The 12,814-nt window shown below is 38.4% G+C and overlaps 1 protein-coding gene across 3 annotated transcripts in view; it reads right to left on the minus strand.

The window, feature by feature from the left end:
* The window catches only part of WASHC5 (WASH complex subunit 5), a 66,874-nt gene that overhangs the window by 46,312 nt on the left and 7,748 nt on the right, over nucleotides 1-12,814 (minus strand). For all 3 annotated transcript variants that reach the window (XM_033202642.1, XM_033202643.1, XM_033202641.1), the window contains exons 2-9: nucleotides 12,381-12,690; nucleotides 11,783-11,928; nucleotides 11,061-11,145; nucleotides 10,338-10,438; nucleotides 7,428-7,620; nucleotides 4,747-4,899; nucleotides 3,411-3,524; nucleotides 1,645-1,816 (exon numbers count right to left, since the gene is read on the minus strand). In XM_033202642.1, coding sequence (XP_033058533.1) covers nucleotides 1,645-1,816; nucleotides 3,411-3,524; nucleotides 4,747-4,899; nucleotides 7,428-7,620; nucleotides 10,338-10,438; nucleotides 11,061-11,145; nucleotides 11,783-11,928; nucleotides 12,381-12,566 — 1,150 coding nt within the window. In that variant the 5' untranslated portion in view covers nucleotides 12,567-12,690. The remainder of the gene's footprint in view (nucleotides 1-1,644; nucleotides 1,817-3,410; nucleotides 3,525-4,746; nucleotides 4,900-7,427; nucleotides 7,621-10,337; nucleotides 10,439-11,060; nucleotides 11,146-11,782; nucleotides 11,929-12,380; nucleotides 12,691-12,814) is intronic.

Below are 12,814 nucleotides of genomic sequence, written 5' to 3' on the forward strand. Positions count from 1 at the left end.
TTCTGTACTTCCAAAATTGTATCACTTATTCCATCATTTCTGCAGTTGAGAATTTCTTCTGGTTTTTGCTTCAAAACCTCATCACAGGCCTGGTTGGCTCCTGATTCCTGTATGGGGCTTTCCTGACCTCCTCTGCTCCCCTATCCCAAGCAACGTTTGCCTCTCTACTCTGAACTCAAACCACACCAAATGTCTGTTTGACACACCTGGTGTCTGTTTACTGCCTTGGACCTTGAATTCGTTTCCCATTGCTGCTCTAATAATTTCCATAAACTCAGTGGCTTAAAACAATACAAATTTATTCTCTCACCATTCTAGAAGTGACAAATCTGAGATGGGGCTCACTGGGCTAAAATCAAGGTGATGGCTGGGTTGGGCTCGTTCTGGACATTCTAGGGGAAAAGTCTGTTTTCTTGCTGTTTTCAGCTGCTAAAGGCTGCCTATATTCCTTGGCTTGTGGCCCCTTCCATCCTTAAAGCCAGCAACAGCCAGTCAAGTTTTTGCTATCTCTCTGGTTCTGACACTTCTGCCTCTCTCTTTCTGATTTAAGGACCCCTATTTACAGGCTGGGTGTGGTGGCTCAGGCCTGTAATCCTAGCACTTTGGGAGGCTGAGGTGGGCAGACTGCTTGGGCTCAGGAGTTTGAAACCACCCTGGTCAACATAGCGAAACACTGTCTCTACAAAAAATACAAACAACTTAGCCAGGCGTGGTGGCTGTAGTCCCAGCTGCTTGCAGGGGCTGTGGAAGGAGTATCGCTTGAACTCAGGAGGTCGAGGCTATAGTGAGCTGAGATTGTGCCACTGCACTCAAACCTGGGGGACTTGAGATCCTGTCTAAAAAAAAAAACCAGGGGGTGGGGGGCTCTTATTTTAATAATATTTTTTGAGACATGGTCTTGTTCTGTCACTCAGGCTGCAGTGCAGTAGCATGATCTTGGCTCAATGCAGCTGCAACCTTCCAGGCTCAAGTGATCTTCCAACCTCAGCCTCCTGAGTAGCTGGGACTACAGGTGCATGCCACCATGCCCAGCTAGTTTTTTTACTTTTTGTAGAGAGGGGGTCTCACTATGTTACCCAGGCTGGTTCTGAACTCCTAGGCTCAAGCTCTCCTCCTGACTTGGCCTCCCAAAGTGATGGGATTACAATTATGAGCCACCACACCCAGCAAGGACCCTTATGATTACATTTGAGTTCACTAGGATAATCCAGAAACATCTCCTTACTTTAATGTCAGCTAACAGACAATCTCAATCCCCGCTTTCCACATAATATATCTACTGGTTCAGGGACTAGGGCATGAACATCTTTGGGCATGGGCTGGAAGGCATTATTTGCCTACCACAGATCTGCAGTTCTATCTTTTCATATGTCTACATTTGATCTCCCCAGTCTGATCAGTGACAAGCTCCTTGAACACGAGAGCTAAACGTCCTCTTATTCCCTAGCATCTAACAGTACGGGACAGGGGAGAGCTTTTCAGGTACGCTAGTGGCCTATCCAAGTGGACAAAAAACGACTAACTTTAAAAAGCTTTCTCATTCAAGGCCTCTCTCCCTGCTACATCACTTTACATCATGAAGTAGGTCCTGATTCTGAGTCTTTATATGGAGCAATATAAACGGCCACCCCTTTTGTGCATTACCTGAGTCTGCTGTGTGAAGCATCAGCCATCGGATGGCAACATTGCAGTCTCTCAGGCAGTTCAGAAGCTTTGGGATATTGTCCAGAACCATCTCCTCCCTTAAATAACCTTCTTTTAGAAACTGCTGCACTTGAGCATGCACTCTTTCACTGACAGTAGCATATCTGCTTGCCTTGACAAATAAAAAACCTCAATTACATTTAAAAAGTCATTTATCTTGAAAATAAATCACATTCAAATTAATTCACTGACAAATAGTAACATTTCTATATAGGATGAACGACATATGGACTACAGTTATAGGGCTCGAAGATAACATTTCTATTAGATGAATGACATATGGACTACAGTTATAGGGCTCAAACATTAACATTTTTATGTAATTTCTATATAAGATGAATGACATATGGACTATAGTTCTAGGGTTCAAAGATAACATTTCTATATAAGATGAACATATGGACTATACTTATAGGGCTCAAAGACAACTGGCTTATTGAACACATTTGAAAAAAAGCACTGAACTTAGAATTCTGAGACTACATCCTAGTTCTGGCTGTGATTAAACTTTGGTGTGACTTGGGGCTTAACCCCTGTGTATTGGGTTTCTTCAAATTTCAGACAGGGACTTGGACCAGGTGGTTCCTCAGAACTCTTCTATTCTTAATTTAGATGAAAAAGAAAATAAGGACAGAAGTTCAATTGCTTGTTCTCGCTAATACTGTTGACAAAGAAGTCAGAACAGAGCAGAAACACTTAAAATATAAGACTTCTTCTAAAGCTTAGGAAAAAATACACCTTAGTATATAAAAAATGAATTTCCAAACCAGCTTTTTGGAAATTTTGGTTATTCTGCTTTACTTAAATCAAGTCAAACGTTAAACATCATCAACCTCATCAAGTTAGTTGAAATCTATGGTATCAAGAAGCCTCTTAAAAACGTCACAAATGAGAAAATGCAATTTTAGAAAGAGATTTTAGCAATGAAAAATTAATGTTCTGACGTTGGTAAGTATCAAAGTGCCACTTTCTCTAATATATTTCCAGGAGATGTGCCAACATTGAAATTATTTTGTGCATTATTTATGGAATTCAATTTATTTGAATAAAACATGATGAAGTTTTTTGAGTCAATATTGTTTTATCCGCACAAGAAACTCAGTAACTGAGCCAGGATGAGGAACATAACCATTTAAAAATATTAACTATGCTCCCCAAGATTTTATCTTTATTCCTCTACTTGGATGTTCCCTTCTGCCTTGTGTAAGAACAAGAGATAGAATATAACCATTTAAACTTTAAAATGAATGTCTTCAGTCTTGTTGCTTATTTAGCACATCAGAAATGACAAATTTAAATTACAGTGACAGGACATATTATCCATATTCAGTTACCACCTTCATCATTCATCCTATTCATAAAAACATTATTAATTCCAGCTATTGGTACAACCAACTCTGGCCATGAGAATACAGTCTTTAAGCAAAAGTAAACTAAGTCATTTGGGGCATACGCCACGCTTATTTGTCTTAGATTATACTGAATCTTCCTCGGGATCCTAATCGCCAATTTACATATACCATGTAACTTAAAAACCTACAATTACCTATGTTATTCTAACCTATAAAATTTGCCTTTTATTAATCATTGCATTAAATTGTCTAAGTGAATATCTTCCAAATTCCTTGGGAAATCTACTTAGCTTATTTGCTACTTCATAAACTAGGCCTGCAGTTATTAGAGAATGTCCCCAGATTAGAACCTACCTGTTCTCTGACATTTGAAAGGTCCAGGGTATTATTTAAAGCAGTTTTTGCAGCTTTGTAAGGTTCCCAAGCATCTACTAGATTAACTGTGATTCCCATGTAAATACTAATTACCTGAAAGAGGAGACATTCAGTATCTGTTAAATTCCTACCCACTTCAAGGCAAAGGGTTGGATACATAAAATGTTATAGAAGGCAATACCCACTCCATGTTTAAACTCCATTCCAATGAAAAACCAAGATTTTCCAAATACATAGGTAAGTGTTCCTGATTGTTAATTCACATTAATAGGTGTAAAGATCTCTTTACACCTATTAATATTTCTTTTTGAAATTCTCTATCGTGTAATATTAATGTTTTCTCACCAGTTGTTTTATTGGTTGGCAATTGCCTGGGACATCTTTTTAAAAATCCCTTCATTTTCAGTATGCCAGGGTATTTTTTCAGGTGTGTGTCTTATGTGTTTCATGTAACTGGATTTTGGTCTTTCTTAATAATAAATATGTTTTTAATTACAGTATCATGGTCAAAACTTCTTTATTAAACTTAGGAACATGAAGCCACACTATCAGTGTGTTCCTCTTGGTTGCTCAACTCTGAGCTCAGTAATATGATTCACAGTTGGCCAGGAACCATCACTTCTTAATGTAGGCTGTTCTCATACTACCAATAAATTGAAGGGCCCTCATAACAGATAGTTAATGGGATTCAATAGCTGATATAGAAGCAGAACAAAATCTGCTACCTGCGAATATAATCCAACTCCCTGCATTTTGTTAAAGCCTCTTTGTTTTCATATATTTCATTTCATCTATATTAAGTATGAAGCAAGCTTTATTCCTGTAAGAATATTTGTAAATGAAACAATGCTCACAAAGGTACAAGCAAATCCTTGCAATAATATAAACTCTAGTAACCCCACTACAGTTAGCTTATAGGTAAAACTTTATTATTAAAGTGAAATTCCTATTCACAAAGTGACGAATTAGATGAATTCGGCTATCTTAGAATCAGAAAATAGAAAAGAATAAACAAATTCTTACACAACTTAGTTGTAATCTCAGTAGCTAAAGCAAGAGATAAGTTAATAAATGATTTAATCTTGACAGTATCCATTTTGGAAAAAGACTAGTGGGTTCTTCAGGAAATTTTACTGACTCATTTATTCCTTCATGTTCTAATTAAAAAATTCTCAAAACACTTAGAGCAACTATACCTAAGTAATGTTATGTCCCATTATTTACAACATTACAACCTCTGGGTTAAAGGCCAAAAGAATGGGAAGTTAGTTCTCTAACACATTTACTGTAGAGGAAAAAAATTAGCAATACTTGCCCAATTATCTGGAAAGTATTTATCCACTATCTCTCTCATTTTTGCTTGATGGGTGTGAAGAATGGAAGGCTCAAAGTAGAGAATCACGTACAGCATGGAAGCTTGGTTTGCCAGGGCTGTGCTGCGATGCTCCGGCAAAGGATACGCTGAGACCTGCAATGTCAAGACGACACCCCCAGAAAGCTGTTGGCAACATCTGCATGTAGATATGCTCAAATTAAACTCTGGTTATAAGACACATCAGTTTCTCCAAAGCCCATCACCTTTCAGGATCCTGGCCACTGGAAGCCCTTCTCAGACTGTGCCATTGCTTGCCAAGGTCTTCTTTCTTATCCCTAACTCCATAATATCCTCTTCTTCTAGCTCTTGACTACTGCAATTCTAAGTCTTTTCTTAAAAAAAAAAAAAAAAAAAAGTCCTATCCCTGTGTCTCCCACCACTTGTTCATTTTTGTATCTTTCCCATCGGAGACAATGCTTAGAACTGACAGGCTCTACTCACTGTTGCTATTTTCTCACTTTCTGTTTATTATTCAACTCATTGAAATTTCACCTCCACCATCATCCCAGTGGACTTCCCTAAGGTTGCTCATGACCTCACAACCATCCAATTCGATGCCTTCTTTTTAAGACTCTCACTTAAATTCTCTGAGGAATGAAATCTCTCCTCCTCTGGTTTCCTAGATACCACTCTCTCTTCTCAGTCTCCTTTGCTGAGTCCTCAGCTTCTGCCTTTTAAATGCTGGTGTTCCCCAGGAGTCCATCCCCTCATGTACTAGAAATTTTTGGATGCGGCCGGGCGCGGTGGCTTATGCCTGTAATCCCAGCACTTTGGGAGGCCGAGGCGGGCGGATCACAAGGTCAGGAGATCGAGACCACGGTGAAACCCCGTCTCTACTAAAAATATAAAAAATTAGCCGGGCGCGGTGGCGGGCGCCTGTAGTCCCAGCTACTAGGGAGGCTGAGGCAGGAGAATGGCGTGAACCCAGGAGGCGGAGCTTGCAGTGAGCCGAGATCGCGCCACTGCACTCCAGCCTGGTGGACAGAGTGAGACTCCGTCGCAAAAAAAAAAAAAAAAAAAGAAGGAAATTTTTGGATGCACAAAGCACATATCACCTTGAGCTACCACAAGCGAAAAGGAGATAAATTGTTTTAAGGACAGACATAGCCATGTCACATGAAACCTGTAGGCAGGAATGTGGCCAGGCCACAGGAAGGGGCTGGGGCTGGGAACCGGAATGCCTTCTCTCTTTCTCCCCTTGATGTGTCAGCTCAACTTTTCTCTCCCTCCAGGCTACTCTCCACATACATGGCAGAATGAGGCCATGTATTTTGCATGTTGTGGATAAACTCCAATCCAGAAACTGTTTCTCAGGCCCAATTCCAAATTATCTGGAGACAGAATCTGATCCATCAGCCATGACCAGGGATGGGGGAGGTGCAGGACAGAGGGTGGGGTGGACACACAGCACAACCACAGCTTAACCCTTGTGCTAATAAAAATAAAGATCATAGGGCAAGGAGGAAATGGAAACATCTTGCCTTCAGAAGGACGTGGAATGAGAGGCAATCAGGAATGAGATGCTCTAAATTCACACAGACCAAATTGAAATTACAGTTCTGCTACTGAGTAACAGGAACTTGAGGAAATTATTTAAGCTCTCCAAGCCTTATTTTTCTCAACAGCAACACAGGGATAATGCCATCTACTTTAGGGCTATTGTGAGGAACAGAGAAAATGGTATAGGAACAAAAACTCCTTTGTGGCTGGTTTGGACTGAATTCTCAATGAATGGCAACAATTATTATAGAGACCTGGCATCTGTGGGTAGCTTCTGATTTTGAATTGTCTTCAAACAACAACAACAAAAACCCTCTTATTTATACTTAACATATTCACACAAAAACCTAACAAGCTACCTAAAGAACTGCACAGATCAGGTTCATTCTGTGATAAATGATATATATCCACAGTTATCACAGGCCTCTTTACTCCCTAATCATAATTTTTACAAATATTTAAAAATACAACATCTAAAATTACGTTTTCTTCAGAACAATAAAGTCAAATGGTAATTTTCTTTGGTGTTTTTTAAAAGGAAGTGAATACTACACACACTGGCAAGGGGAGAGGGATGATTTTCAAATGCTGTGTGATCTTTACAGCCTTGCTCAGGCTGCCTCCTTTCCTGGCACTCCTCTTACCTTCCTTCTGTCACCTGTTGTGACGTTGCTGCCACTGCTGCATGCTCTAGTGGCACCCTGTGCTTCCCCTAAGATGACACCCATCTTGCTTTACTATAATCCTGTCATCTGCCTTTCCTAAGCTACAAGCTCAGTATGGGCAGGGACACGGCCTGCCTTCCTCGGTGATGGGTCCCCAGCACCGAGCACGTGAATGGGCACATATCACACACTCAATAACTATTTCTTGAATGAATGACTAAAAGAATGCATCTTCTTCCCAATAGCTCAAATCCCATCTTCACCCTGACATCTCTGATTCTGCCAAAATTAATAACCCTCTTTCCTTTATCATCCTGGGGCATAGCTCAAAAGGTTTTAAAAGGGTCTAGCTGCTTTTACTCTTTTGGGAAAGAAGGAAGGAAAGGCGTAATTAAAGAGGGAAGTGAATCAGTCTGTTAAACAGTCTTAATAGGTCTTAACAGATTTAATTCCCACCTGGTTGTAAATATCATCAGATCTCAGTCGACCAATGACCATACTGATGAAGGATTCGTTGATAGGCACTCTCTGGAAATAGCTCTCGGGATAGTTGGGTGGTCTTTTGGCACCTGGTTGGCTAGAATAACCTGTACTTCGAAGCAGCTTACAAATATCATCCATATTTGAATCAGCAGAAGATCGAGCAGCACTGAGTCATATTCACAATGGGAAACAAAGGCCCAAACCACACATATTAGAAACTGAAAAGTCCAACGAAGCAGAAGAATTCCATTCTACTTTGACTCAATACAGTTTCAGATATGACCATAGGTCCATCTATATCCTCAAGATTCACAATTATGTGTATGTACATGTGTGTATATATGTATTTTTTTTTTGAGATGGAGTCTTGCTATGTATGTATATACAAACTTTTGTTTTTTTTTTTTTGAGATGGTGTCTTGCTCTATGACTCAGACTGAAGTGCAGTGGCATGATCTCAGCCTACTGTAACCTCTGCCTCTGGGTTCAAGCAATTCTCCTGCCTCAGCCTCCCGAGTAGCTGGGACTACAGGCATCCATTACTGTGCCTGGCTAATTTTTGTATTTTAGTAGAGATAGGGTTTCACCATGTTGGCCAGGACTGGTCTTGAACATCTGACCTCAACTGATCTGCCCACCTCGGCCTCCCAAAGTGCTGGGATTACAGGTGTGAGCCACCATGTCCGGCCTCGAAATTCTATTTTTGAAAGCCTGTTTAGAAGATGGGTATTCATACTATGTAAAGGTCCCTAATCGCTTTTCCAAAATCCTTGGGACTGGATTTGCTTCAGAATATAGCATTTCTCAAATATAAGAAAGCAATATGGCATATAGATCACATACAATATAACACTCCAGCAGTGTCTGAATTGGCATCCCATGATCAACGTAAGTGAATAATTCTGGAGGAAAATTTATAAATATTTATAAAACTGAGTTAGGTGAAGACTACACATAGCCTCACACCTATTCCAAGCAAGTTTTGACTCCAAATGATTTCAGGTTAGATCAGGTTTTGCTGCCAAATGAATTACTATGTATATGTACATGTGTGCTGCGTGTGTACTCGTGTATATATATTTTTTCAGAGCTCTTTGGATTTGAAAATTGTGGATAAAGAATGTGAACCCGACATTTTACAAATTAAAACATAATTTTAAAATATTATGTCAATTTAAAGTGAAATATATACTAACTTTTTTCTTGGCAAGCTGTTTCTTCTACAGAGCTCTAATAAACAGGTCTGTGATTTTTCCAGGTGGAATAGTAAGCTCTGAAAGAAATGAACTAGATTCAAAGAATCTTAGACTTGGAGATGACCTGCTATTCGCTGTAAGGATCTCTTTTGCTACGACTGTGACTTGGAGGTGTTCAGTGTCACTTCAATAATGAATGCTCACATTCTAATGAATTAGCTGTTGTACCAAAGGGGGACAAAGCCATATTTTCAAAACTGGGCTAGGCAAGCCAATATTTTTTTCTTCTTCTTTGCACTGTCTATAGTTTTTGTTTTTCCAGGTACTCTCAGAAACATAGGAAAGGCCATTCAAATCTCATTTTTAAAAACATGGATGTTAAAACAGCTTGGTCAAACTGACACGAATGAACACTGCTAGAACACTCCCTTCACACTCTGATGCAGCTGAAAGGAAAAGGCTAGTTGAGGAGTCTAAGATTAATTTCCTGCTGAGGACACAGTAGTACTTGGTATTGCCGAAAGTATAATGTCCCCAAAGAACCCCCTTCTCCTTGTCTATTTTGTCCTAATTTTTAAGTTTGAAAATGTTAATTCTACTTCTTACATCTTTAGCTCAAGCTCCTAACTGACTCCTCCTTATTGACACTTTCTTCTCTGAATCTTGACTATTTCCAACATTGACCTGGTATTCCATTTTTAGCTCATTCAACACATTGAAAACCTGTGTGTTAGACACTAAAATTAAAAAGTTGGTTAAGATGGCTCCTGTTTTCAAGACCTTACTTTCCAAAGAATCACAGTTCTGTATAGAGATACACAACAAATGATTTGTGGCTATGTGCTATTGCTTGATTTGTTTTTGTTTCTATGTAAATATGGGAAAGAATTCACTTTCAACCTGACTCTGAATGACAACTTTTCTAAGTCATCAAACTGAAAATGACAACAGAACGCACACTCATTTCCTTATATCTGCCAAGGAGTAATATTTGAAAATGTAAACAACAAAAGCAAAAACAACCTTCATTAGATTTCTAATATTCTTTGAAATTTAGCCTCAAGGTAAAGAAAGTTCACAATTCAGGCTCCTTTTTAAAACTGGAGTTATCATTACGGACAGCATAATCCATACCTCTAATAATCTATAATATATAGAATATTTTATATGTAATATATAGATTATATAATCTATAATCTATTATGAAATATACTATGGCGTAATTGTTATATTCCTAAAATATGCTCACAAGAGATAAGAATCTTATACTTTTTTTTTTTTTGAGACATAGTCTCGCTCTGTTGCCCAGGATGGAGTATAGTTGCGTGATCCTGGCTCACTGCAACCTCCACCTCCTGAGTTCAGGCGATTCTCCTGCCTCAGCCTCCTGAGTACCTGGGATTACAGGTGCCCACCATCATGACTGCCTAATTTTTGTAGTTTTAGTAGAGACATGGTTTCACCATGTTGGCCAGACTGGTCTTAAACTCCTGACCTCAGATGATCTACCGGCCTTGGCCTCCCAAAAGTGTTGAGATTACAGGCGTGAGCCACCGTGCCTGGAAGAATCATATACTTTCTTATCTATTCTTGGATTACTGCTGTTTACAGTAGAAGAAATATGGGGACATACACCGCATTTTACCAACAGCAGTGTTTTGGAAGTGGAGTCCTAGCCCAGGAATACCTGTATCGGTAGTAAGAAACCAGCATCCTCTCTCTGACTTCTCCTTCAATCTTTTGGTCAATGACCAGTAGCATAACTCCATATAAGTACAGTGCTTCACACTAAGAAGAGAAGAGGACAAAAGCCAAAATCACTAGATTATACATTCTTAGGGAATAAAGTCGGTAATCATGAAAAATATCGCTTTGCTCACACTTCTCCAAAAAGTTTTAGATTTCAAGAAAAAGGTAGGTTTCCTCCAAAGAGCTCTTACCTTCTTGCAGAATGGGACTTGAAAAGTTTATGTGAAATAGATTTTAATTCAGTGATAATCTTTCAGTTGGCCTATTTTGGCTATTTTGCTTGGGACACCAAAATAGCATCCTATTCATCATAAAGTCATTCACTTCACCATAAAGTCATTCACTTATTCAATACGCATTTCTTAAATGGTCAGTATGTACTAGGTACCAGGACAGATGGCTGGGATGCAAAAAGTAAAGAAGACAGAATTCTTACACTGAGGAGGCTCATAACATCCATATAACTTTTAATTGTTTTAAATTCTGTTCAAAGTCTATGTTCCAAACTCAGATATGGACCTGCCAGTTAGAAGATAATTAAAAGCTCATTTTGCTTCTCTTTAAAGATGGTATTTCGTTTATATTTATGACTTAGAAGAAAAAAAAGCGATACTATGTTTGATATTCTTGAATTTCATTTTAAACAATCACTATTACTTACTAGAAGTTGTTTTCCATCTTCGTTGAGAAGCACAGTTTCTAAGGTTTGCTGAATATAAACCCCTTCATTGAGATCATCTAGATATCTAGAAATAAAATCCCAGAGCGAGTTATTAATTTATAATAGAAACTTTAACATCTTTAAAGAAGGAAAGACTTTTAAAAGATAAGGCAAGATGCCAGGCATTCTGGCCTTCCACTAGTTCATGGTCCTTCATGCTCTTAGTCTTATAAACTGATTTAGGGCCACAGTTTGATATTTATGGCTGTTCCAAGTAAAAGAAATATTCCTTAGTCCTGATTTGTGAATTACAAGTATCTAGGAGTAAAGGCAGAAGGACATGGAATATCTAGTTTAAAAGTCAATGAGTAATGAATTCTTAAGAACTGTATAAGGGGCAGAAAGTTCACGATAAAAATAAGTTCTTTTTCCCACTTTTCACATATAATACACTAGAATATGATAATAAATAATGGGATTGGAAACTATATGACTTAGTATAAACTAAGTTTATTATGACACCTCATAAGAGAGGGACATTACAGTAAAATTTTAAAATTCTTAAGATGACCAGTGCCACAGGAAGGAAAGGACAACTGTATACGGTATACACTAAATTAGGAAATTTTATAGTAGCTCAGAGAGATTTACACGTCGTTGTGTGTCCTTTTCCCTCTCCACTATTTACCACCAGAATAAGCTGTTACTAAATTGATTAATACCTGTTTAAGTCTACAATATATTTATGCACACTTTGAAATGCTAAATAAAATCTGGTCACAATTTCTATGTTGTTTTCACGAAATTCTTCATCTAAATCCTGTAGCTCTGGCTTACAGTCCAGTTTGCTTTCCCATAATTCCGGACCCTAAGAAAAAAAACACGTGAAATGTCAAGAAAAGCATACTTGTTGGTGACAATTTCCAAACAGTCTTTTAAAAACTTGTTCTTATGTTCTTAAACATCCTAAACTTAAAGCAGAGCAACAGAAAGTAATGAAGATAATAGAAGCCTAGATGTAAAATCCTTTTGAGAGAAATGAATTTGAATTGGACCCAAGATTAGCATGCTTTTAAGTAGGGGGCCCTTCAATGTGAAATGTCAAAGTTACGTTTTAAAAATACAATTATATTGTGTTAAGGCTTTCACATAACACCTTCAACTTATTTTCAAGTTAGTAGCTAATATTACATTTAGGCCAGAAGCTTTTCTCTTTAGCTTTTTCCATAATTACTTAACCTTACAGAGTTTCATGGTTCCCAGAGAAAACATGCTTTTGTAGAAAAGACAACAAATAAAAAAGCTATTGAGGAAGATTACCTTAAAATAGCTGAAATCAAATATGATATCTCCATATTTCTGTTGATCAGCTCTGTCTTTTAACCTGAACACAGCAGGAATAAACTCAGAGAGCCTCAAAAGTTCAGCAATGATGGCATTACCACAGGAAACAATCCTTAGGATTGCTTGGCCACAGAGGTTGTTCTCGGCTAGAAAGTCCAACATTGTGAGGAGGACCAACTATTCTGTGCGTGGACACTGGGGCTGATTAACTGGCCTCAGCGCTGGTGTCTGTAGATTATTAGATGAAACCAGGTGTGCAGAGAGATTGGCTGCTCCATTAAAGAACCTGTATCCCCAAAAAAAGTGTGAAAATCTCAATTGGTTTAAGGAAGCACATGTGTACACATAAGAAACACATTTTTCTCCCAAACTCACTAAAAAAATTGTAAGAAATAATGAGTTCCTTTATA

Source organism: Trachypithecus francoisi, unplaced genomic scaffold, assembly GCF_009764315.1.
Source record: "Trachypithecus francoisi isolate TF-2019V2 unplaced genomic scaffold, Tfra_2.0 Lachesis_group7, whole genome shotgun sequence".
Lineage (NCBI taxonomy): Eukaryota > Metazoa > Chordata > Mammalia > Primates > Cercopithecidae > Trachypithecus > Trachypithecus francoisi.